Here is a 25354-nt window from a genome sequence, read left to right on the forward strand (position 1 = left end):
TTTGGGGGTAATTAAGCAAAAAAAAAAAGCCGCTTATTCCCTCATCCCCGCTTGCCGCTGTGGCACCGGGGGAGGGAGGCCCTGAACGCCGGGGGAGACGGGGAGGGGGGCGCGCCGTGCCCTCAGCAAGGGGGAGGTTCTGAGGCACTGGGGGGGGGGTCTCCCCGGCGCTGCGGGGAGGTGCGGGCACCGTGCCCGGCTCGCTCCCCGCCGCCGCCGCCGCCCCGCAGCGCCGCCGCCCTCGGGGCGCTCCCGCCCGCCTTCGCCCCACAATGCACCGCGCCGCTGACATGGCGGCCGGGCCGGACTGAGCCGCTGCCGTCGGGGCCTGCAGCAGCCGCAGCCGGGCATGGCGGGGGCGCCGCGCCGGCTCCGCTAGCGCCGCACACAGGTACCGGGGCCCGGGGGCTCCCCGCGGCAGGGAGCGGCGGCCCGGGGGGAGGCGGGCTCGGGGGGTCCTGTCCGCGCCGGCGCCCCCCGCCCCAGCCCTGCCCCGCCTCGACGGCCCGCCGCGGCCTCGGGCCCCGCGCCCGGGCGGGGGAAAGCGCCGGGGTCCGCGGCGCGGGGGCCGCCCCAAGGTCAGCGGGAGGCCGGGGGCCCATCCGGCCCGGAGCCGGTGCGTGCGGTTTGTTGTTCGCACGCCCTGTGCAATTAAATAATGCCGGGGGGAGAGACCACCGCAGTTGGCGAGTCCCGCGGGGAAATGCCCCGTGTGCCGGGCTGCCCTCGAGAGCCGTGCCCGCTCCGCCGTGAGAGCTTCTCCTTTCCGTGGATTGCGATCTGCCTGGAGTGACACCCAGGCATCCCTTGGCCGACGTCGTCGTGTTCTTTTGTTGGCTTATTTTGTGTACAAATACAGCTGAACGACTTTGCTTGCTTTTGCAATATGTTGCAATTTGCCAGTTGGCTGAATGTGTCGTATTACCTGAGGCCTCCTGGCTTTTAAGGTTGTTTCTGGGTATATCAAAGGAGGATGAGCTCGTAACACAGAGAGAAACAATATAATCGGATTTAAACTAAGGTAGAGATTAGTACATTAAAATGATAGTTGTATCTAAGTATGGATCTAATAATTTTTTTTATTACCGTGCCACCTCCACGTTGCTTGGCTTCCTGAGCACCGTGCCCTGGATTCAGGGGTCGTTGCATTCGCTTGAAAATAGAGGATACATGTTTATGGTTTTGGGTTGTGCTCCTGGTTTCAGTGGTTGCTTTTTGGATAATCTGCCCCCAGGTAGTTATGACATAATTATTTCCGTGACAAGAAAAGTAAGCCAGCCATGAAACTATGACTTAATTACAGTACCTGGCAGAGTATGCTATATTAGGAGTAAGAGGTCTCTTTTACAAATACCAGTTTTGCAATGAGCTTTTTTTAATCATTTTTCTACTCAACTTTAGTGAAAACCTTCATAAAATTAATTTTGTGATAAAATTACCTTTTCCCGGAGCATATATTGGGATATGTTCCCAGAAGGCAGACACAGAGGGATCAGAAAGTTCTTCCCATGTTCTGTTCTTGCACAGAGGACAGCTGAGACTTTCTTCTCTTACCTCAGCTTGCAGTGGTAAAGAAACTGCTGGATGCCAAGGGACACCTGCACTGTGCAGGGCATTTATCCACTTCTTCCTCTGAAGGGAATCGCTGCAATGGAGAGAAAGAAAGGGGGGCAGGATTTCCCTGTGTCGTACTTGAAAGCAAGATATTCCTGAGGAGCTCTCTTAGCTGTCTTGTGGATCTGCTTGTCAGTCATGGTTCAGGATTTTTACATTCATGTTGATACTATAAGGCAGTTTGACTGTCTGGGAGTATATTCTGTGTTCAAGTTGCAATCCTGGCTCTTTTTAAACTTTACAAAGCATTTCTGCTAAATTAAGTTTATTTTTGTCACTATCTTAGTGAAATAATGCAGTACTGGTACTGACTTGTACTGAGAACTCATAGAAAGAAGGATCCTGCAATTTGATTAATGGATTAATTTGCACAATGGAAGCAATCCAGTGGAAGTCAACATTTCTGGTGCTTTTGGCACATTAAGACTATTTTGTGCATAGTTTGATAAATTGTTTAACTTAGAAGTACAAAAGACCTAAATTTTGTAACAATGCACACAAGTTTAATTTTTACTCTTTTTTTAATTTATTTTCACAGAAATGCATGCATACATGCATGTGTACTCATACTGTATCCTTGGTTTGTAAGTTTGGTTCTAAGGTTTCAGCAAGTCTTTGGAAAAAAAACAGTTTATCAGATGTTCTTTGATTTTATTTTCATTTCTGTTGATGCGTGAAATACTACTGCCAGCAAGAAGTAACTTTCAGATTTTAGTTTTTGGTGTCAGCAAAGCTTGACACGGGAGTCTGGAGTCAGTTTTGTGTTACAAACGATTGTGACTCAGTCCACTGAGTGTGGCTGTGTTCTTGACAGCTTTACTGAAGTTGTGATTTTCAGATTTTCAGCAGGTTTCTTTCAGCAAGGAAAATGCTGGATGCTGGTGAGCAGGCATGAGGATACTGCGAGAAAGTCTGTTTGATTTTGCTGTGGTTTGTGAACTCGTTTGCAGCTGGTGTGAAGCAGTTCAAAGACCATCCTTTCCTCAAGGATTCCAGTTTGGGTGAAGGGCTCACTGTTGCTTAAATGCATGATCCAGATAAGGTTCTGTGCCACAATACATACTGCTGTATTGTCATTTAGCATAGCACTGAGCATAAGTGGATGTTAAGATCGAGGTGAAAAAATTGGTTTCAGTGTGTGGCTACCATTTAAACCAGCTCTGTGATCATCTGAGGCCTCTGGAAGCCTCTGAAAGGCTCTAAACCAGTGCAGTGCTGTATTGTGCTTTCCCAGCCTCCTCACGGGTCCTTGGGCTGATGTTGTGTATTTGTTTTTGAAGTTAGGGCTCCCTTGTATCAGCTCCTGCTCTGCTCTCAGCATGAATGGTGCAGCGCACGGGGAGATTTGGGGCAGGTGCTGCCCCTCTTGCAGCTTCAGGGTTTGCTGCAGTTTGGTCTGAGGTGTAAAGGACTCTTGCAGTAACACGTAGGATCAGAACCAAAACGTACAAAAGCATGAGGATCCTGTATGAAATAGAGAGGTAGGGGAGACTGTTGTGACACAGCTGGTGTGACAGAGAGGATGGCTTTCCCGAGCTTGGCACGGGAGGCAGCAGTAGTAGTAGGGTCACAAAGAGGTAGATCTTGGCATTGGGTTGAGGTTAGCTTTTCTCACCTTCTCAGTGAGTCATACAGTGCTGTAGAAAAAACAGTGAGTCAATGCAGAGTAATCTGTAACAAGCATATCCCTCATGGGTCTCCCATCCAGCAGGTTTTGCTCACTTCATAATTTAATTGTAAGATATTTGCACCTACGTATTTTACTAAGTTTTGTATCAGCCAAAGCCTTTCTTGTTACTTCATTTATCCTTCAGTACTTTTGCAAATCAGATATCATCCTGTTACTGTGTTATGTGTTTTTACATATGTATATATACACAGTTATTTATCTAATGATAACTCCTCAGATGTTTTCAATCTTCCACCTTGTAAATACAGCATCAGAGCTTCCTACCTTCACTGAGCCCAGAGTGCCAGTTTTGTTGCATCCTTGATTTGTGTTGTTAAAGTTTATGTGCACTGAGCTAACTTCGTTCTGGGTAGATTTTGGCAGTATTACACTTAGTAGGACAAATTCTATATCCTGTAGTAAGAGGGAGTTCTGGAACACTATGTAGCACTTACGTTTGTTACTAAGAATACCGATGGGTTTAGTGCTGGTAGAGTCTGAAGCGCTTTAGTGGCCAGTAATCTCTGATAGTTTTAGTTTTAAGTACTTTGAAATACATCAAGCATGAGTAGTAGTTTGTACTAAGTTATGTCTAGTTCATCATAAACCAAACATTAATGTGTGATTTTTATTTTTTTTTACACTATTGACAAAGAACATGGGAGAGGTTTGAATGATTTGTTCTCTGACAGAAAAATGGGCCTAAGGCTGTAAACAGTCAGAAAAGACGCCCCCACCCCAGCAGATTAGGGGTGTCCTAGACATCACCTGTGCTGCACCCTGAGCAGAGTGCAGAAGACCACCTTTCCTATTGTTTCTGGCTGTGGCTGTAACCTTTGTTTGCAGAATTTCCTTTTATTTTTGTGGAGGAAGTTCAGCTGGGCTATGTTGGTAATGAGCCGAGGGGGGCACTGAGGTTAATCACCCCACTTACTGTTGGAAGGCTGGCTGGGAGATTTGAGCTTAAGGACAATCATAATGGGAGAGATAAAAGCAGGTCTTGGATAAAATGCAAGTCTCCCTATCTCAAAGGAGGGAATGCTTTATAGAAAGAGGGTGATAACACTTATGTTTGTAGTACTTTCTGTGTTTATATTTTATCTAGTACTCCCCGGGGAAACAAAACTTACAAGTCTGTTCTCTTTCCCTTCAGTTGCCTTTCTACTCTAGTCCCTACTTTTGGACCACATTTTAGAACATACTTGAAGTAATGTCAGACGGTCATTGAGTTTCTGTCTGTTTTCTGGAACAATTATGCCTCAGCAGAGGAGAGGTCTCTGCTGAGGGGGATGCAGGAGGAAGTTCCATTTCCTTGTAGGGAGTAGCTACAAACCAGACAGGGCTCCAGCACGTCTGCCCTGGTTGCCCAAGGGGCTGTGATCGAGAGTGTGACAGAGAACCACAAAATGAATGTGTAGGAAACCAGGTAGAGTCGGTTCTGCTGCTAATGAGACGATTAAAAAAAGCTTTGCAAAAGAGCAACTCGGAATGCAAAAACTCACAGTTTAACTTGGCCTTCATCTTTGCAGATGTCATGTCAAAGTCTGACCCAAAATGTTTGTCTTTGAGGGAGTTGAATACAGTGGAACAACTTGAGAGAGGAGGTGGAAATATCTTCCTGAAAGTTTTTTGGTGGTTTTCTTTTTCCTCTGTTTGGAAGTAAGCTTTACTCTGATTCTTTGCAATTCAAATGCAGAGTTTTCTAATGCTAGTCTGCAAGGTGGAGGAAACAAAAGAAACTGGCAGAAATGAAAGTGAAACATTCTTGTGTATTCCTATCGTGAGCCTAAAATGAATTCTAACCAAAGCTGATTTTAAACATTTTTAATTTGGTTGCTGGAGGTATGTATAGATTTTTTTAGACTTTCCTGGATTTTAAAGTCCGGTGGTATCTTGTCTGACCTCAAGCTGTTGTATTTCAGCCAGTTTATTTTTCTAAAAAGAGCCAAGAGCTGAGCTAGATTTCAGAGGAGCAACTGGCACTGTAGCTCAGAGAGCAGGGGAAGCTGAGTCCCTTGTAACACTGGGATATTGAATAAATGAAATATGCTGAGATGGGTTCAGCAGGTTAATCATACCCTACTTTGCAGATGCAGGCAAAATGCTCTGGTTTTGTTGCCAGCCTGGCTGGGAGAAAATTCTTCTTTGATCCCAGGTCTGGCAATTTGGCATGAGCCTGAGCTTGTGAATAAGACGTGCCATCCAGGTTTCTACAAAGATGCCACCCCAGCACTGATTCACTCCGCTCCAGTGTTTTGTTTCCGACCAAGTTAATTTTTTTAGAGGCACTCCTTTCCCTCTCCCTGTTTCCCACTCTCCATTTGTCATATGTAGATGGCCGATGTCTGACAGAGAATCATCTTTTTGTGTCTGTCCTGGGTTCAGGAGAGGTCTCTTTTTGTTTCTCATACTAAGTTTTATTAGTTGTTTTTTTTTTGCAGTCTGTTGTGAGATGGTAATTTGGTTTCTATCAAATATGTTGCAGCAGTTTAAATTATTTTTTGTTTGCTAAATCATTTCAGTATTAAAGAGCAAAAGGAAAGAAAGAGAAATCCCAAAGTTCAACAACATTATTATTGCACTTGCATTTCAGATTCTGCATTTCATTGTGGAACTCTTTTTTCTTCATACAGAGTATTCTTGTCTTATGAAATGTCATGACCTCTCTTTATTCATATTTCTTAGGAATAAAAACTGTATGTTTTTGTTATTATCTACTTACATTTGGTTACATTCTTGATATGTTCCACTATCACAGTACCCAGTTCATTAGCTGGGTTCTAGTTTTTACTAGCAGTTTCTTTAGTTACTTTTCCCCATCGCATTTGTACATTTGATTAAAGATCATATATTCTCTTTGAATATATAATTGTATATTTAACCGAATAGACGAGATCAATAATTTGAATAATTTTTGCAGATTTTTTTTTTTTTTTAAACCTGCTTTCAGAATTTGACAAAACCACAATGCCAGCCGCACTTTTCCTCCCATGCCGGAGTTTCACGGTAGCTCTCATCTGGAAGCGGTGCCGACAGGAGTCGTCCCCACCCTACGAGTTGTTTGTCATTGCCAAGCGTGCTCCTCCTCCTCCTCCTGCTGCTGCTGCCCGGTGCCAGCTTTATGCTAAGCTGGATGGGTTTTCCGGTTTGGTTGGCGGCAGAGCTGCCCGGGGGAGGGAGCAGCCCCGGAGGAGCGAGCCCGGCTTGGGAAGGGCGCTGTCGGTCCGGCCGGAGCCGGGGCTGCCCCGCGCTGCTCCCGCCCGGCCTGGAGCTGCCCTGGCTGTGCTCCCGGCCGGGGCTCAGCGGGGAGCTGCTGCGTGCTGCGGCTCGCTTTCTGGGCTTCGGGGAGTTCTTCTCCCCTCTCCAGGTTGGACAAGCAAAGCGTGATTAGTTCAGAGTTTGAAAAATCACTCTCTCGTTTCTCTTCCGGCTACATGAAATTAAAAACCAGCCCCGCCGTACAGTTTGAAGACAGTGATGTGTAGAGAGCTGTGAGAGCTGGCCATTCTCTAGAGCAGAGCCTTATTCTGGCGCTCAGGGACTGGAGTAACTTGAATTTAGCCAGCCTGGAGGGACCCTGGGCTCTCCTTCCCACCCTGAGGCTTCAGCACTGCTGGTACCGGTGGGCAGGAGTTCCTGCTGCTTTTTGATTGGAATTGCTATGGGAAAGACTGGCTGCAATCCAAAGGCAAATGTTAGTTAATCTTTGCGATTTTTGATCTAGAAGTAAGAACCAGGTGCAATCAGCGTTTAATAGAAAATAGTAACAATATTAACTGAATGTATTTGTGAGATGAAATACATGGCCGTTGGAACAAATTTAGGAGTGGAGATTTTTCTTCTTCTTCAGGTTTTATATTTTACTAAAAAATGTGATGCTGACAGCATCTTCAGGAAAATTCTTGTGGGTTGTTTTTGGGTTTTTTTTTTTTACTTTTGAAAGATATGTATTTTCAATTATATCAATAGAGATGTAAGATAACCATTTTTAGTACATGCTTTGTGTCCTGAAGTATTTTCTGATTTGTGTCTCATTAAAATGAGAGAGATACTAACTGTATTATATAGCCTGGAAAAAAAAAATTACTGTACTTTATACTGATAATATTCAGAAAGGGGGTTTGGTGGTGTTTTTTGTTTGTTTGTTTGTTTGTTTTATTTTGTTTTGATTTGTTTTGTTTTAAGCAGACATTTTAATCTGATCCTTCATTCTGGTTCTTATTTTAAAGTACAGAAGGATGTTGTGATACTTCTGGTAGCTGTAATTCACAGACTTTTCTATTATTTCTTTTCTTCACTAAATGATAAGTGATGGGTTCTCTAAACCCCCAAAATTTCCATGCATAATGCATTTACCTAGCAAACATCCAGCTGGACAAGAAAGAGAGAAACTCTGCACTCCATATTTTGCTATAGTCTTACAAAAATAATTTTTTTCTTTGTCTGATGCTTCATTCTTGTAGTTTTCAGTTGCTGTCTAAATGTTACAAGAAAAAAAAAATCCAAGTTCTTGTTGGAGATTCTTGCCTTCATTTTCTATATTAATAAGACAAATTCCTTACAAACAGAGCAACTTGTGCTGAACCTTGTCCCACTGGAAACACAACCCTTGAGCTGTGTCCAGCATAAATCTCAGATGATCATATACCACCTAAAGGCCCGAGGTTTAGATGTGGAAAGTTACTCTGCAGCTAAACAAAATATTTACTGTTTGTGGTTTTTTTTTTTTCTACGAGAAATATTGCTTAATTGCTGGCAGTTAATTTATATGAGAATAGGAGGTGCAGGTGATTGGTCAGGTTTGTTATTAATACCTTGAGCTATATCTCTAAATGCTTTTTAAAATCAGTTAATAAAATGGAGCTTGCTTGCTGGAAACTGAATTAGTTTTCTCTAGTGGCTAATTTGAGCTGTGTGTTTATTGAGTGATATTTTTTAGATGTGTTATTTTTTTTCTTTTTTTTTCCCCAGTGTAGTTGCAGACATCTTGGTTCTTATTTTTGCTCAGAAAGCCAGAAATAGGAAGGAAATAAAAAAGCAAGCTGTTGGCAGGTTTATCACTGAGTGGTTTTTAGCATGTTCTGTCATTTTTTTGTCTCTTCATAGCCCTCTTCTTTTAAATACAAATCAAAATGATCAAAATTTTCGAGTTTTACCTTAATACTGGAATGTATTGTGAAAATGCACTTATGCCTTTGGGGGGGGGAATATGCTTCCTATTATAATTTGTATTAACACCTTCCTTTAGAGAGGTTTATTTAATGTGCTGTCTACATAGGTAATTAGTCTTTTTCCTTAATTTAAAAAATGTCTTATCCTTATTTCTTCAGTAGACAATCAGCTACGATCCTTGCCTGCACAGAGGATTTAAAATCAACTGCAAATCGCTGAAGAATTGCACTTCAAGTGGTCTCGAGACAGGAGAAGCAGGTCTTCACTATAATGGAAGAGGCCAAGAGCTCAAAGAATGGAAATCATGACCCAAGGAAGTCTGTCCGTCTTGTCTGTGAGGAAGGCAAAGCAGTCAAAGTTACAATTAATCAAAATTATAAACATAATAGAAATGACAAATCTGTGAAGGATGTTGGGAGAAGTTCTCCGAGTGGGAATAGCAGCAGGAAAAGTAAACAGAATGATGTTTGTTCTGAAAAACAAGGAGAAAATAAGTCATGCAAAGTAAATAGTTGTATCCCTGGAACTAAAGATTTGGGATCAAATGTTCAGGATCGAAGTCATGGAAAAGCAAAAAAATTTTCTAATTTATCATCAGCAATGGAAAACCTGAAACAAACAAAAACCCAGCCAGTGGGAGAAAGTGCTCCAGGCTCCCATGTTTCAGGGAATGGGGTCAGTATGGAAAGCTTAACAGCTACTCAGAAAGGGAAACTGGTGCTGGAAAATCCAGTGGGAGTTCATACTTTGAAGACTAGTGTTGATCAGGCTGGTGATCCTGCTAAAACTGCTGCAGATCAAAGGAAAATGGAACATAAGCCTGATGACTTCAGTAAGTATTAGTTAACACTGTCTTATTCCATTTTCTTCTGGTGCAATTGCTGACAGCCTGAAGTGGGCTTTGAAATGTTTCTGTTCGTGGTATTTTTTTTCACATGTACGAAGTTGCTGGTTGCATTTAGAGGGAACGTGATGTTAATACAAGCATATTGCTTAGAGAACAAGAAATGATGATAATAGCTGTCCTTTTTTCTTATGCCTAAGACCTAAACATCTTTGTAAGCTACTTAGTGTGTGTGGGTTTTAGGCAATTTTGTGTTTTATGAAGGGGGAGCCCTAATATCATTGCCACTTAGGGAAATGCCAGTTATTACTGCTTTTCAGAAAGATCAGGGGAAAAATGAGCAAGAAAAGTTCTTATTATAGGTAGAGGGGAAATATTTACTTATTTTCTGTGACTGTTGTGCTCTTTTTGTTGCTAAAAATGTTTAGAGTAGGCTTTGGCAGGTGGCTTTTTGATTTAGGGAGCTCTGCAGTACCTATCAGTGGTTACCCTTATGAGTGTGCATTTCTTACACACAGTTTTCAATGTCAACATTAAATATATTGATCAAGCTTTGTCTCACCAGGTTAATTCCGTAGCTCAGGATTTGTCACGCTTCTTTAGAAAGCTTTTTTTTTTTTTCTTTAATGAAAATGCTGTTTTAAGATGCCAGCCAGCGTAGACCTTCTGTTTGAAGTATTTCCCACAGCTACAGCAGTTGCTTGTATGGAAATACAAGGAAAATAATGAAGTGTGTGGTTTTTTAGCTGTCTTAATAGTGCTTAACAGGAAAAACAAGTTCAAGTGGCAGCATCCTGTGATCAGTCAGCTCTTTGTAGACCACCATTATGTACTGTGGGGACCATCTGTCACTGAGAAACCAGGACTTGAGAACTTGCTCAGCTTTGATTCCTTGCTAGTCTGGGGGCACCGATCTCATTTGAAAGGAAAGAAAAAGGAAAAGACAAAGCACAAATAACCCTCACTTTTGCTTATGTAGAAGCAGCTGGAATAATTTGCTGTAGACGTTTGCGGAGATGAGTGGCCTGTGACCAATGCATAGGCATGTGGAGGAACTGGCCCTGCGGCACTGCGCTGAGTTTGGGAGCTCGGTGGCTGCTGCCTGTGGGTGAGAGGTGTCACAGAGCGTTCAGGTGTGACTGCAGCAGCGTCCAGGCTGAGGGCTGGGATTGCCTGCTGACTCTAAGGTCGTTTGGGTGAACCTCTTTGAGGCTGCTCTCTCACTTGCTTCCTTAACAAAATGCGTCGTGTACAATCATTTTATGCCTAGTGTTTATTGGTTTTTTTACACTAGAGCATCGGGATCTTGTTTACTCTGTTCTGGATGACAAAACCCTTTCTTGCTTTGAACCATTTAAGAGACTTGTGAATTTGACTGAAACGCAGAATTAATCTACCTTTTTATTTTGTGTTTTTGACAGCACTCTTGGTAGCAGATTAGTCTCTGAAGTATTTTTAAAATACCGGTTAACACACTGGAACGATTTTAATGTTTAAGGTGATCTTGGCTAGTGTTTGGACTGAAAAAACTGAAATGTTGCACGGATTTGTATCTGATTCTTAGCTGCTCTGTACTCTAATTTTCACTTTTCCTCTCCTTGAATTACTCTGAAGAAAGTCACTGTTTCTTGCTTTAGGTAAAATAAAGAATTCTGAATCAACAAAAGAACATACATTGGAAGCGGATTATTTAGAAAACGCTGGTATTATTGATGAATCTAATCTGACAGTTGAACAGCAACTAGGATTGAAACAAGCTGAAGAACGTCTGGAAAGAGATTATATCTCCCGACTTGAAAAAGTAGGTTGGGTTATTTATCAGATAAAAAAGAAAATGTGTGTCCTCTTTCATTATCATCACCATATTTCTGGTTGGGTGGTATTTCTACTACAGCCTGCTGCTTCTGTTTCTTTCTTCTTAATAATGAGTCACTTTCTGATCTAAGGTACTGTCTCCTGTAGTTGACTAGTTGTTCCTCCTGGCAGATGATATGGATTGGAAACTGAATGTTCCTTTTGTGGCACATGTAGCCTTTGCAGAACAGTATTTTTAAAATTTTCTAGCTCTGAAGGTTTACAGTTCCAGTATTTAAATAAGATTTTATCTCATAAGATTTCAGTCTGGTTCTCTGGAAACTCAAAATGCAGGACTGAAAAGAGCCTTGAGCTTTCTTTAGTGTATTACCTGTGACCAGTCCCTGTATTGGAGATGACTGCTTAAAAATGTTCACCTTAATTGTTCTTAATATTATCTCTAGTGGAAAATGTTGAAGTCAGTGTAGGTGACCCAGAAGTTTTTGTTAATATCTAATGGAAGCATTTTAATCCCTCATATATTGTCCTAAAAAAGTTTATTACCTCTTTTTCATAACATTCTGCACATGGGAAAATCAATCCAATTCCTGCAGTCAAACCTTCTTTAGGCTCTCTTTGTTCATTGGTCTTGGGGATTTTTAGTTCCTGGTTCATTCTTTTTGCTTTTCTCTAGACACAAATTGGGCAAGAGGTGTTCAAAACTGGACGTGCAGTCATACATATAAAGAGGAAAGCTGACTTCATCTCTCTGAAATATGGCATTTTTGTTTAGGATCTCTGCTTTTCTAGCAGCACTAGGGTGCTGGCTCATAGCTGGAGCAGCACTGATTCCCATAGCCTTTCCTTAAGAATCAGTCTATCAGGTGTTCCCAGCCCTGTATGTTTTGCAGTTAATACCTAAGGAATGATACTTTGCCGTGATATTATTTACTTGGAGCTTATTTATTCCATTTCTCTGACTTTTTGTGATCTCTGAATTTTTGTCGTTTTACTACTTCTGTATCCTCTTCCAAGTTAATATCTTTTACATTTATAGTCAGCACACCTTCTGTTGCATTCCCCACCTCTTCAACAAAAATGTGGAGATTTCTGCCCCTACAAGGACCCCTGCTGAAGAATACTTGGCACATGCTTCTAGGTACGAGTGCTCTGAGGACAGTTCTCTCAGCAGTTTTGCTCCCACCTTACTGTTCTTTATTTAGATAGTATTTCTGGTCTCCTTTTGAGACTGATACTATGACAAGTGACAAAGACTTTGTAAAATTCAAATACAACGTCTGCTGCCGGTTCTTTAAGAGCTGTGACTTTAAAAAAAGCAACCCTAAGATTGGGTTAGTGCAATTTGTTTGTAGCAGATCAGGTTGTCACCTCTGACCTGTTTTTTCCCTATGTGCTTATTAAAAATTTATTACAGTATTTTTCTGAATGCTAATTCTGACTGGTGTCTAATTGCTTGGCTCGTCTTATTTAGCCCTTTACAGATATTCTTAAGTTTCTCTTTCCTGATGATCTGGAACCTTCCCATTCTCTGTGAGTTCTTTAAAATACAACTGACTCTTTTATAGGTCAGCTCCTTGAGTATCCAAGGACTAATTTCATGAGACCTAGCTTATTTGGGTGCATCTGTTTTACACAAGCAGTAGTCTGTAACTTCTCTGCCATGCTATTTTGAGGTTTTGCCCTTTTCATTGGAGTTAAGCATAATTAGATGATTTTAAAAGTCTTCACAATAAAGGCAAAATAAAAGTTATTACATGATTCAGCCTTCCTGGCAACATCTATTAGCATAATACTGCAGATCAGTATTGTAAAGAAATGCAAAATTTCTCAAAAATACTTTTATAATAAAGTGATACTCACTTTATTATAAAAAATGGTAAAATATTTTTTTTATCTACTTCAGTCATCAGGCATCAAATACTTGAATCTTCCCAGGTAGCCAGGTGTAACTGTCTATAAATTGTTTTCCAAATGGATGTTTAATTTTATCTTACTAGGTACCGCTCTTAGAAAAAATAGGGGTAAAGAGAATTAGTAATTAAATCAATATTTTAAATAGGTATCTACTCTGTAGTTGGAGAGTATCAGACTGGTTTGGTTTTTTTTTTCCAAAAGCAAAAGGTCAAACTGAATAAGCAGTAAGTGGAAAAACTTGCCCAAATTTAACAGTGGTTTAGGTCTCCGTATGGTAAGTCAGATTTGTTTAACTGATCTGTGGTCCACCTCAGTGTCTTAAAATGGTGTTCATTGTTGTGTCACTGTTTAAACATCTGGTATTCTCAGTATACTTTTTGGGCTTAGTAAATATAGATGTATTACAATTAGGATGAAAAAGTAGGTTTTTTTCTCTCCCAGTTATTGGAAAAGTCTAACAAGTCTGGAGAAAAACTAAAGTGGGGATTTTTTTTTTGAACCCTTTTGTCTCTGCAAACGAGCTTTTCAAAAGGTTTCCAATCTCCGTAGCTGTGATCTGTCAGAGCAATAAAATACAATTGCAGGATGAGACAGCTAAAGTGGAGTATTTGGGAACAACCCCTTCTCTTTGCAGAGTCCTTTCTGCCTTTTAGTCCAGCAGGTCTTAGTGGTTTCCTGGCTGAATAAACTCCACGGTGGAGTTTATCCCCTCGTGGACCCTGGGAAAACAGGTTCCCTTCTTCCTCATCATCTCTGGAGGTGTGGCTGCTCCTTGCAGCCTTGGGGATCTCCCAGGCAGCCGCTCCCCGTTTGTGTACTCCATCTCTGCCTGCCTGTGCAAAAAGGTGCTTGTTCTGCAAGTGCCTCCAATTCTGAGCATCCCAGAGGATTCATCAGAGCAGAATGGCATCAGCCCTTGCCAGAGGATCCCACCTTGCTGAGGAGGTGGCTGTGTTCCCCCAGGCTGCCTGGCCACACCTTTGGAACAGGGCAGAGCCGTGTGACACCGCGGCAGAGCTGCACGGGGCTGCGCTGGTGCCGTTTCCTCATCAGGGAAAGGCGGGAGATGCTGGCATTTATCCCCTAATTACAGCCTGACAGGAGAGTGGCTGACTGGCCTTTAGGTCAGCCTTAAGAAGCATAAACTCTTCAGTCTTAATCTCACCTCACTGAATTTACTGGGAAATGTAATATTCAAGTCATCTCGCTTCCTTCCCTCTCTGTCCCCTCTTGTCATAGAGATAAAAATCCATTTCTGCTTGTTTTTTGAAGATTGCTTAATGTTTGCGAAGCACCTTGACATTAAAAGTGTTACATAATAGTTAAATACAGTTTATTAATCAAAGAATTGAGTTTTTTCAGGCACTACTGGTAGAAATACTTGTTTTAATCTATGGCAATTTTTCCTCAGCGCTCCCCAGAATACACCAACTGTCAGTATCTATGCAAGCTCTGCTTAGTCCACATTGAAAATATCCAGGGAGCTCATAAGCATATTAAGGAAAAACGTCATAAGAAAAATATAATGGTAAGTTAAGAAAATTATGGTTATTTTTTTCTTTTCCTCCTCTTTTTTTTATTGTATTCTTTAAATTAATTTTTTTTGTTGTTGTTGTTACGTGGTTTGTTTTCTTTGATCATGTCCATTTAGGTGAAAGTTTGTGTGTTGAGCAGAGATCCACAAATTTCTGTTTTCTGTTTAAGAAGAAGGGCTTGATAATTTGTCCAGGCAGAGAGGAAAGGACATTTTTGGTCACTGCTTCTGAATTAGTGTCTCTGAGTAGTGAGCAGTTCATCATACTAGTAACAAAGTGCAAGGTAACTTAGGTGAGAAATATATATTACATAAAAATATATTCATTTTTTCTGTTTTCTGAAAATAATGCCATTGGTGGCAAGACCTCCAGGGACTGGAGGTGGAGTTGGGGATGTTGTTTTTATGTTTTTGGGTTTTTTTACTTTGGCTGACTTGTGAAGTGTAGAAGAGTTATAGGAGGGAAGGATTCAGTTCACTTATCATCACTCTGGGTTTATTAATGTGTTTAATATAAAAAACAGTTTTAAGGCTTACAGAGAGAAAACCAGTTCCTTTATCAGATACCATGGTGCTGTGGTTTGCTCTAAAGAGCTGTTACATACAACAAATCCAATAAAAGGTGCACAAGTTTTTCTTGCCGGCCCATTTTTTTAAATGCTGGTGAGGAGCTACAGATTCCATGGTATGTTGGATTTTGTGATTTAGATGGTTAAAATTACTCTTTCTATAACCATGCCTCAAAATTCAGTCAAATTACTTTAGCATTTTCCATGGATTTCTTGCCATACTTCTGTTTTTCATTAACTCTCTAATTCCAAAACGTGTGTGAGTCATCACCTGGAAGACTAAAAATGCCATAAATCCATTAAATCTTAGAAAGGAACGTTTTTACATTATGGTCAGTGATTATTTGTAAAGGATTCTGGTTCTCTTCCTGTCTCCTAAATTGTATCATGCTTAAGAAAAGAGCCAGCACCGTGATTGATCTATAAAGGCTTTCTTACCCTGCTCTTCATCTGGGCATGAAGATGAGAATCGAGCAGTGAGGTTTCTTCAGCGCTAAGTGGAACTCTGGAGGACAGGGAGCAGTTTCACTTTTTAACACTTACCCCAGATAGCTTTATGTTGAGTGCAGCACATGGTGATACCTATGTAACTGTCTTTAATGTTACTTCATAAAATGCTCGTGCTTACAGCTCTGTGAGATAGGTGACAATCAAATCGGAGCCGCTCTGGTTTCCCAACTCAAGAAAAATCCTAACGTGATGACAAAAAAAAAAAATCCCATATTACTTTAAAGATGCTCATATTCTTTCTTATGCTTGATTTGTTCAGATAAGAGTTCAGAGATGCAGCCTAGAATTAAACAAACATTTTCATACTGTACTGTGTTTTCTCAGTGCATATTGATTTCATGGTTATTATTTATTTCAGTCATATCTTTCATGTAGTTGATGAATTCATGAAACAAGGGGTTGTTGTGCTTAGTCCCAAATGACTTGATGCATCTGACATGTTCTTGCTGTTGGATTGGGTGCACTAAATCCAGAACTTTCTGGCACCAGCTGTTTAAGCAGTAATGGGACTCAACTTACGAAGTTCTTTTGGAACTAGGGATACTTTTTCTGCCTCTGATATCTTTCCTTCAAGTACAATCCACTCTGAAAAAAATCCATGTGACTTTTCCAGCTCAGTTACTTTTATTATGTAGGAGCAATTACAGCTTTTTATTTTCTTGGATGAATTCTGCTTCAGAACTGTGAGAAAACGTGGTTCAGGACTGGAATACAGAAGATTCCCTCCCCAGTTGCCAGCTGTGAAACAACATTCTCTGTTTTTAACACTGAGAGCTGCTCTCGTTCCTGGGACAACACAATTGTATTTGCCAGTTAGGCCAGGCACAGTTCCTGCCTTTGGAAGCGATTGGTCAGGACACAAACAGCAAGCAGCGTGTTCCAGTGTCACAGAGCAGTAAGAGATAGCCTTTTCCTCTCAAAGTACCAGTTTTTACTTATATCATCCACCAATTATTCAGGAGAAGCAAGAGGAAAACGAGCTGCGGGCGCTCCCACCGCCCTCGTCTGCGCAGTTGGCCGCTCTGAGTTTCACGCTCATCGAGGCTGCGAATGAACAAGGCATCTCAGATGAGGACTTCAGAATTCGGCAGGAAATTGTCAATGAGATGGAGAAAATTATTCAACAGCCCTTACCAGGTATTTATAGTGTTCTCCATTGGCTTTAGGTGAAAATTTTTCATTATTTTTATATGTATTTTTGATACCTTTATTAATGGTGATTGAGCGCGTTTGGGGTTAAATTATCTTGCTGGTGTACAATATTATTGTGTAGAGGCTTTTAAATACAGGCTTGCAGTTGATTTTAAAAGAATTAACAAGTGTACAAAAGGAGGAAAATATGATTGTTCTTCTTTCTGATACGTTTATTGATCCTCTTTAAAGTGGTGGGATAACATAACAAGAAGGATAATATTTACATTTGCTTCTTTGCATTGATTTCCCATCAGCTCCTATAGTTAATACACTGGGAGTTTGGAATCAGATTTTTGGAGCTGCAGTGATGTTTGCTTTGTGCAAACAGTGGTTTGGGGTTCAGTGCATCTGAACAAAGGAAAATATTAACCTCATTGCCAAAAAAAAGGTTTTAAATTTTTAATTTCATCTATATTGGAATCGGGTTTTGTTCTATACGGTCCATTTGTTTTAGAACTACCCTTTTTTCCCTTTGCTCTATAAAAATAGAGCAGTAAGAAAGATTTAGTTATCTGCAGGCCGATCAGCTTTAGTTGTAGGTGCTCTGTGAGAAGTATCTGCTTAAACATAAGGTGCTGAATAGAATGGAGGTTTGTAGGGTGGAGGTTTGCTAATCTGTTTGCTCTGTAAAGTGGTTCCTAGTGCAAATTTCTGTTCTGGCACTCTAGGGAGTTTTCCACTGATAGTGGGAAGCATAAGACAAAGCTTTTTCACATAACATTTTTATATAAATACTCAGGAAAATTATTGTTACTTTGTCTGGCTGACTTGTTTGGACTGATGAGCTTCTGTGGAGGTGTAGGAGTAGTGGAAGGGGAGTCTGAATAGTAAATGAGAGTTTGTTTTTCTCCTTTTCAAAGCCAGCTATGTTTTAGTGAATGTGTTTTCCTAAGTTGTAAATTCGGAAAAATTTAATTCACGCACTGTGTAGCAAACATCTGATCTTCTGGCATGATTTTCTCTTGAGCTCACAGTAGAACTATGCAAAAATTCTTACTACTATGATAAGCCATTGGAAGAAATTGCAAATTATCATTATTAACAGTACAGAGTTTAATTCTGAGAGGGCTGGTTTCTAAGCAGTGAAAATAGGCTTGAAGCTATGTATGTGTAAGATTTATTTTCTCTTTAAGAGTAATTTTGTTGATGTTTCTAATTGAATGAGTTTGGTCAGAACACACATAAAGGAAGATACACAAGAAGAACCATCTTTGCTGTGAGGGTGGTTGAACACTGGCACAGGTTGCCTGGAGAGGTTGTGGACTCTCCATCCAAGTGGATTTTCAAAACCCACCTGGACACAGCCTGGACAACCTGCTCTAGCTGACCCTGCTTGGATTTGGGAAGGATTGAGAACACTCATTTTTCAGCTGATTTAAGTATGGGAGACCCTAATTTCTATTACAGGAAAGTTTTCATCTTTCCTGATGAAGAAAAATTTCATCGTGATTTGGGATAAATTATTGTTTATGGAATGGGATGGCATTTCTCATATTATTGCTGAGTGGGTACTTCTTAGTTAGTTTAGATCTGCATCTTTGCGGGTAACTATTAACTAAAACACTGAATGGGCACTTTACTCTGTGCCTTGGATCATATTGAAGTTATGCTTTATATACATATTTTGTAATGAGCTGTGTGTTGGAACTTGCTGATGGAATCAACAGATTGGTGCCTCGTGCAGAAGTCTGTGAGGCAGCAAAGAATTTTATAATTGGCAAAGTGCTGCAGTGAAATCAAGCTGAAGCTGACAAAAGCTGTGATATAAAATCCTGCACTGAGATGGTGACAGTTATTGTTACTTCATATTTAATTTGATATTAAAAACAAACAGAATTAAAGCTGCATTGCAAAAAATCTTTGAAACAGCTTGGAAAATGTTGGGCATTTGGTTGTTACAGTATTGAATTATGTGTTTTCCTGTGATGCTGTGTTACGTAAATACCTAACCTTCACAGGAGTGAGAAAGGGGTTCAGTGTTCATTAATCTGGGCGTGAGGTGCAGTATCTAAAGAAAAAATTATTTACTAATTGTTAAATAATTATGTTTCTCTCTCTCCAGACTGTTCCCTGAGGATGTATGGCTCCTGTTTAACTAGATTTGCTTTTAAGACCAGCGATGTTAACATTGATATCAAATTCCCCCCTAAGGTGTGTAGATATTATCTTGTATTAACTAAGACTGGTTTTTAAATCAAGGCCATCCACATTTATTTCTCTTCCACTGCCTTCATCTTCTTTTGGGGCACATGGTTTTAGCATAGCACAAAGCATCTAATCTTGGATTTGATGTCAGCTGGGCTGTGGAGGAAGTTTTCATTGCTCTTTAGGTAACTTTAATTCTTGTATGGTTTTTTGGTTTTGTTTGGACAACTTTATGCTAGGCTTTTTCTAAATATTTTTTTTTTTGAGTAAGCACTGAAGCAGTATAAAAATAGTTGGCTTGGCTAAGTGTGCTTCCATGAGCTCATGGTTCAGACTGTAATCTCTTGTAGGTTTTGACCATCCCACATTTTTAAAATTTGGGATAAAAATGACATTCTTTAAGTGATGAAGTTGTTGGTTCATGTTCAGTGTGTGATATTAGCAGCACATTCTTGATAGACACTCAACTGCTGCACTTGCACATGTTTTAAAATGATCACCTTTAAAAACCCCTGGGAAAGTCTTGACATTAAATTCTTTATTGCTGTCCGTTTCTAGTAGTATGCATTCCACATGAAATTGTGGAATATATGGCAAGTGCTTTTATTTATCCTAATGCAGAACTAGAACAGAAGTGTTGACTAGAGCTGTAAGGAAAGGAAAGCTGGCTGTGAGGTTTACTGGCACCTGTTTTCATGGTGTAGACAGGTACAGTTAACATTTTCATTAATACTGATACGTGATTTCACTTTTCTGAAGGACACAGAGTGTCCAGACTTCAAAACTGTAAAGGACACGGTTACTTATGCAACCGAAGTAGTTTGAAATAAAATGGGAAATAAAATGTAAAATAAAATATTAGTCTCAATAATGCAACCTGCTCTAATTTTCTCATTGTAGATGAGTCAACCAGATGTTCTGATCCAGGTGCTTGAGATCTTGAAGAACAGTGGTGAGTTGTAGTTGCATCTCATTTCTATTTAACATTCCATCTGCTGCTTAGTTGTTTTTGTGCTCGATTTTTTTCTGTAAACTTAGAAAAATTGATTGGTTTTCAACCAAAGTGTCTGGGCTGTTTTTTATGAATGTGATTTTTATGAACACCAGTGGTTGTGTGAGTGAGAGATGAGAAGCTGCAGCAAGAGAATGGCAGCTCCATTAGTCCAGTTCAGGTTGCCAGAAGTTGTGGCAGTAGTGTCAGATGGCAGAGCAAAAAGTTTTCACCTTTTGTAGGATGGATTCTAAGCAATAAACTCAAAAGCTGCTTTCCACTTGCATATCTACATGGGTGAGAGCTGTTCCAAGACTTGTAAAACTTGCAGCCTCGTGGTTCTGTCAGGAACACAGCCTGGCTCTCTGATGCTGGTGGTGAGCATCAAAAGCAACCAGAAAATATTGGTACTGCTTAGCTATGCAGCACTTAATTGGAGCTGTTCTGAAAAATCATGGTATAAATACAATTAATTTTAAGGACAGAATTGGAAAAGCTGTAAGAAACTTTGAAACAAAGCGTGTTTTTTTCTCCCTCCTTGCTTAGCTGTCTACTCAGATGTGGAGTCGGATTTCCACGCCAAAGTTCCTGTTGTCTTTTGCAAAGATGTTAAAAGGTATGTGTGACTGAGGAGTGTTTTTAATGAGCCACTATGCTTGTTCATAGCAGCTGCTTGCCTGCACTCCTGACAAGAAGTATTACTGTAACATTCAGCTAACATTTGTATTAAAAGGGAATTGCTCATACACAGAAATATAATCTAGAAAGAAAGCTGCTTTTGTTTTTTGTGCTACACACAACTCACTAGGTGTAGGAATCTGACGTTGCTTTTCTCCTTTTAGTTAACTGGGGAAAAAGTGGAGCGGTTTTCAGTTATTTAAAATTTTTGCCAGCAGTTGTAAGCCAAGGCTTTAAAAATGTTTTATAAGATACACACTGCCAGAAAGGACACATCATCTGACAGTTTCAGTAAATTCCTAAGAAGTAGCAACCTCCAAAATGAAACATGATTTCTTGACTGGCCAGAGGTATGGACTGAAACTCTGGGGATGTAAATGCAACAAGAGTGGGCTTGTCTGTTCCTGCGTTTGTAACAGAATAGAAATAATCGTTCTGAGAAGCTAAAAGAAAGTTTTTAGAGAAGCTGTTCTGTGGGTTTACCAACTCTTAATACAGCAGGTCTGGAGTATTAATTAATTTATTAATTCATGTAAGTGTTTGGAATGTAGACGGTATATTTGGCAATTGGATTGTGCAATATAACATAATTAAGTAATGGCAGAACTTAGAGCAAATTCTTAATGCTGTTTTGTATTTTTGGCTGTAGTGAACTTCTGTAACTTCTAGGTGCAGTCGACAAATTAATAGTAAAGAAAATGTAACCATATTCTGTAGCCTTTTGTTAAAAAAATTCAGGTTCTTATGTAGGGAGACACTGATGGACGTTTTTATTACAGTGAGTGCGATGCCTCACCTCCCCTCTGCCCCAAGCATCACCTGTATCCAAGTGATAACTCCTTATGTGTTCTGCATTTGTGCTTGCAGTGGTTTGACATGTAAAGTCAGTGCTAGGAATGACGTGGCTTGCCTTACAACTGACCTGCTGGCTGCACTTGGTAAACTGGAGCCTGTCCTCATTCCCTTGGTTTTGGCTTTCCGCTACTGGGCTAGAGTAAGTTACTTCATTATCCTCAAGATTTCTTTTTTAAGCCCTGTGTACAATGTAGTGTGGAATGTACCGTGGATATGTCTGTAGAAAGGACGTCGTGCCCCTGCTTCACCCCAGCTCCCTATGTGAGATGTCACCGTCCAATAACACATTTCAGAGTTGGCTGAAATTGTAGATGGAAGCATAAATATGTCCCACAATCACAAAACGTGGTGAAACTGAAAAGAGTATGATAATATATGATAAGATAGTATCCCTTAAGGTACTGTATGAATTGCTGTGGTTTGTATTTTATCTGAACGTGGCATGGCATGACCACTGCAGTTTCTGAGAGACAGCAGTTTGGATTTCACTCTAGTATGTTTCTCACATTTCCTTAGTATTTGTCCTTTTGTAATAGATTCTGGTGTTACATCAGGAAAGTAATTATTTCTTCTCTTACAGCTCTGTCACATTGACTGTCAGGCTGAAGGTGGGATTCCTTCATATTCCTTTGCCTTAATGGTGATATTTTTTCTTCAACAAAGAAAACCACGTATTTTACCGTCCTATCTGGGCAACTGGGTAAGTGATTTGGTAATATAGTAACTTTATTATTAAACTGTTGGCATTATTTCTATGTTCTGCAGCCTCATAAAAATGCAGAATTTGATTGCCAAAGAAAATGATAAATAAAATGTATTGGTACTTAATGCTCACACAGATGATGCACACATGATGATTCTGAAGACTTTTTTAAAAGGCACTTGTAGCAGGCTGTATAGTTGTATCATCTGTGTTTTGGAGAAAAGGCAATTATTTTCTTCTTTATTTCTCTGAATTTCTGTCTCTGACATCTCTTTATCTTGAGGGGTATGAATACCACAGCAGTCAGGGTTACATTTGCTGAAAACTCTTGGGTGTAGGTGTTAGATACAGTCCTGTTTCAGAACCACTTTAATTGTTGTTAGATTGAAGGCTTTGATTCGAAGAGGCCAGATGACCACCAGCTGAAAGGGGTGGAAGATGAAGAATTTGTAAGGTGGGAGTACAAACCACCCACAAATGGTGCAGCGAAAAACTCTGTTGGAGCAGAAAGCAAAGCTAAAGTTGAACAACAAAAAGGTGGTGGCAAGAAGGCAGCCAGCTCAGAAGTGGACAACCAAAGCAATGCAAAAGAGAAACATGGGATTGTAAGTCCTGGCTTTATTTAATTGAGAACCGTTTGCTATCTCTCACCCCTATTTTTTTTTTATTTTTAAACATTGATGTTGGATGGAATCAGGACCAAAAAAGGGGGAATGTTAATTTCTTATTGCGGTTCAGCACTCGTGTCCGTGTTTTTCAGTCTCTCTTAGCATTCAAAACCCCTCACCAAGTTTCACTGGGGCAGCTGTGGTTGGAACTTTTGAAGTTTTACACACTGGAATTTGCTTTGGAGGAATATGTCATCAGCATACGGGTACAAGAGCTCTTAACCAGAGAGAATAAGAACTGGCCTAAGAGGCGAATTGCCATTGAAGGTAGGCTGATCCCTTCCCACTTCTGTAGTCATCCTGCTTTGGCATCTTTATTTGCTTAACTTGCAAATCCGTTACAAGAATCTGGACAGCAAGTTTTTAAAATATATGTATTTTGTCAGCAGTTTGTTCTCTTTTAAGACAAGTTTTCTGTGTCTAAAAAGCAGAGAAAGTCACCGAGTTACAGAGCAATGCATGGCATTCTGAATTGGCCCTAAGAGCAGAGAAATGGGGTATTTGAGGAAGGCTAAGAAACCATGTAAGGTGATACTTTTATAAAAGCATGAATAATGACTTTTGAACACTTTCTAGAGATGTTGCTGAAGTGGCTTATCTGTAACACTTGAGGCGATGGAGAGGACAAAGAGAATCATACAGACAGAGAATGAGGTACAGAGGTACATTGAAGGATGAGTCAATAAGGTACAAGGAGAGTGAGAAGGAAAAGTAGAACAGAAAAAAAAAGCAATGAATTGTAGAACAGAAAAAAAAGCAATGAATTGTAGAGGCACAGGTTGGGTAGTGGATGTTGAGATCACTCCCATCACTTTAATTTCCTCTCCCAATTCTTTTCTTCAATCACTTTTAGGTAGAGTTTAGAAAAAGTAGGGAATTGTTTATTCAATATGTGGGGTGTGAGGTGACAGGACAAATCATTAAGGAGGAAATGAGAAATAATTTCAAAAAAAGAGATTCTGGTTCTGACACCTGCTGTTGTTGGGTTATTTGTGTTGTTGTTTGCTTTGTTTTTTTACTTCTCATTTTTGACTTTTGTTTTTCCAATGTTAAGTTTGTAGCTGATGTTACGAAGTAACAGAATCTCAGTTTGGTACTATCTTCCAGGCAAACTTATAGCAGCTATGCAGGAGCTCTTTTTGCTTGGAAAACATGTTTGATCTAGAAATCGTTAGGAAGGACTAAGAATGGATCCTGGTGAGATTGGTTCATACAATCCTTACATCCTTACTGTTACTCTTTTAGACAAATGAATTTCTTAAGGGAAATGAAAATCCTTCTTCAGTGGAGGAGAAAAAGGTTCTGGCTGGCCTGTATTTATTCTGCCTTTGTATGTTTATTATAATTTCTAGTAGAGAAATAGGCTGTAATGTAATGGTGCAATATACCCATGGTTTTCTTTTTGAGTAACACTATTTAGAATTGTTTATGATAGTCAGCCATTTATGGCTGCACGTGGGCACGTTTTGTATGGAAGAATTCTGAAAAAACTTGTGGGTTTTCATTCTCTAAGTATATCCAAATGCAATTCTGGATTATAATATAAGAATCTCCTTAACTCTGCCCTATAATAACTTTGGGATTTCAGCTGCTTTGTGAAATGTGGAAGTTAAAGATTACTAATTAAATTGTTCTTTTTCTTCCCAGATCCTTTTGCACTAAAGAGGAATGTTGCACGAAGTCTAAATAGCCAGATGGTGTTTGAGTACATCCTGGAGCGATTTAGGACAGCATATAAATATTTTGCATGTCCACAAAGTAAAGATGGGATTAAATCCAAGACAGATACCAAGAAAAAGGAAAAAGGGAAAATGAGTAATAAGAAATCCACAAGATCTGAAGAGCCTGTAGCAAACTGCTGCCTTCCACAAGGGGAAAATGTTGTAGATACAGAAGTAATAGGACATGGATGTAACATACCAGAGAATGAAGTTGAATGTAATAAAGAGGTAGAAGCTGTAGCCAAAAGATGCAATTCCCAGAACGTGGACTCTTTGCTACTTTCAACATTGGACTCTAGCTATGATGAAGACAAAGAAGCTTTATCCCCCATTTCCAATGAATGCTGTGAATTAAAGGAAAAATCACCTAAAGAGAGGGATGATTTAGAAACTTCAGTGTGTCTAACTGAGGGTGAGCTCAGCCACCACTGTAACTGCAGTGCACATCAGCCTGATGATACAAATTCCAGTACTGAGTTTTCTGATGCTGAAAGCAGGGAGAGTTTGGGAGCGGAGTCATCCCCGCAGTCCAAGTGCACTGGCACCCCAGCTACCTCGGCCGGCTGCAAAGCAGTGCTGGAAAGCCAGGATCTCAAAGAGGAAGGCACACTCTCAACAGAAGAGATGCATTATGTGTTTGATAAGTTTATTTTTACTTCAGGAAAGGTAAGCAGTGCTGCTGGTGTATCGCTGGGCCATTACTTTTAAGTCATTAAATCTAAGAGTGGATGGATTGCAGGATTCCCGCAGTGATTTTT

The 25354-nt window shown here is 40.2% G+C and overlaps 1 protein-coding gene across 6 annotated transcripts in view; it reads left to right on the plus strand.

The window, feature by feature from the left end:
- Positions 1-280: 280 nt before the first annotated feature.
- TUT4 (terminal uridylyl transferase 4) overlaps positions 281-25354 on the plus strand; it is a 43781-nt gene continuing 18707 nt past the window's right edge. For 4 of the 6 annotated variants that reach the window (XM_040072416.2, XM_040072420.2, XM_040072421.2 and 1 more), the window contains exons 1-13: positions 284-391; positions 8614-9287; positions 10937-11100; positions 14440-14556; positions 16601-16778; positions 18898-18986; positions 19881-19932; positions 20518-20587; positions 21517-21643; positions 22085-22204; positions 22591-22812; positions 22968-23142; positions 24523-25262. In XM_040072416.2, the coding sequence (XP_039928350.1) occupies positions 8726-9287; positions 10937-11100; positions 14440-14556; positions 16601-16778; positions 18898-18986; positions 19881-19932; positions 20518-20587; positions 21517-21643; positions 22085-22204; positions 22591-22812; positions 22968-23142; positions 24523-25262 (2616 nt within the window). In that variant the 5' untranslated portion in view covers positions 284-391; positions 8614-8725. Of the gene's footprint in view, positions 392-1003; positions 1022-8613; positions 9288-10936; positions 11101-14439; positions 14557-16600; positions 16779-18897; positions 18987-19880; positions 19933-20517; positions 20588-21516; positions 21644-22084; positions 22205-22590; positions 22813-22967; positions 23143-24522; positions 25263-25354 lie in introns of those variants that run through there. The other 2 variants (XM_040072417.2, XM_040072418.2) reach the window with 2 other exon arrangements.

The sequence above is a fragment of the Hirundo rustica genome, chromosome 9 (genome assembly GCF_015227805.2).
Source record: "Hirundo rustica isolate bHirRus1 chromosome 9, bHirRus1.pri.v3, whole genome shotgun sequence".
Taxonomy (NCBI): Eukaryota; Metazoa; Chordata; class Aves; order Passeriformes; family Hirundinidae; genus Hirundo; species Hirundo rustica.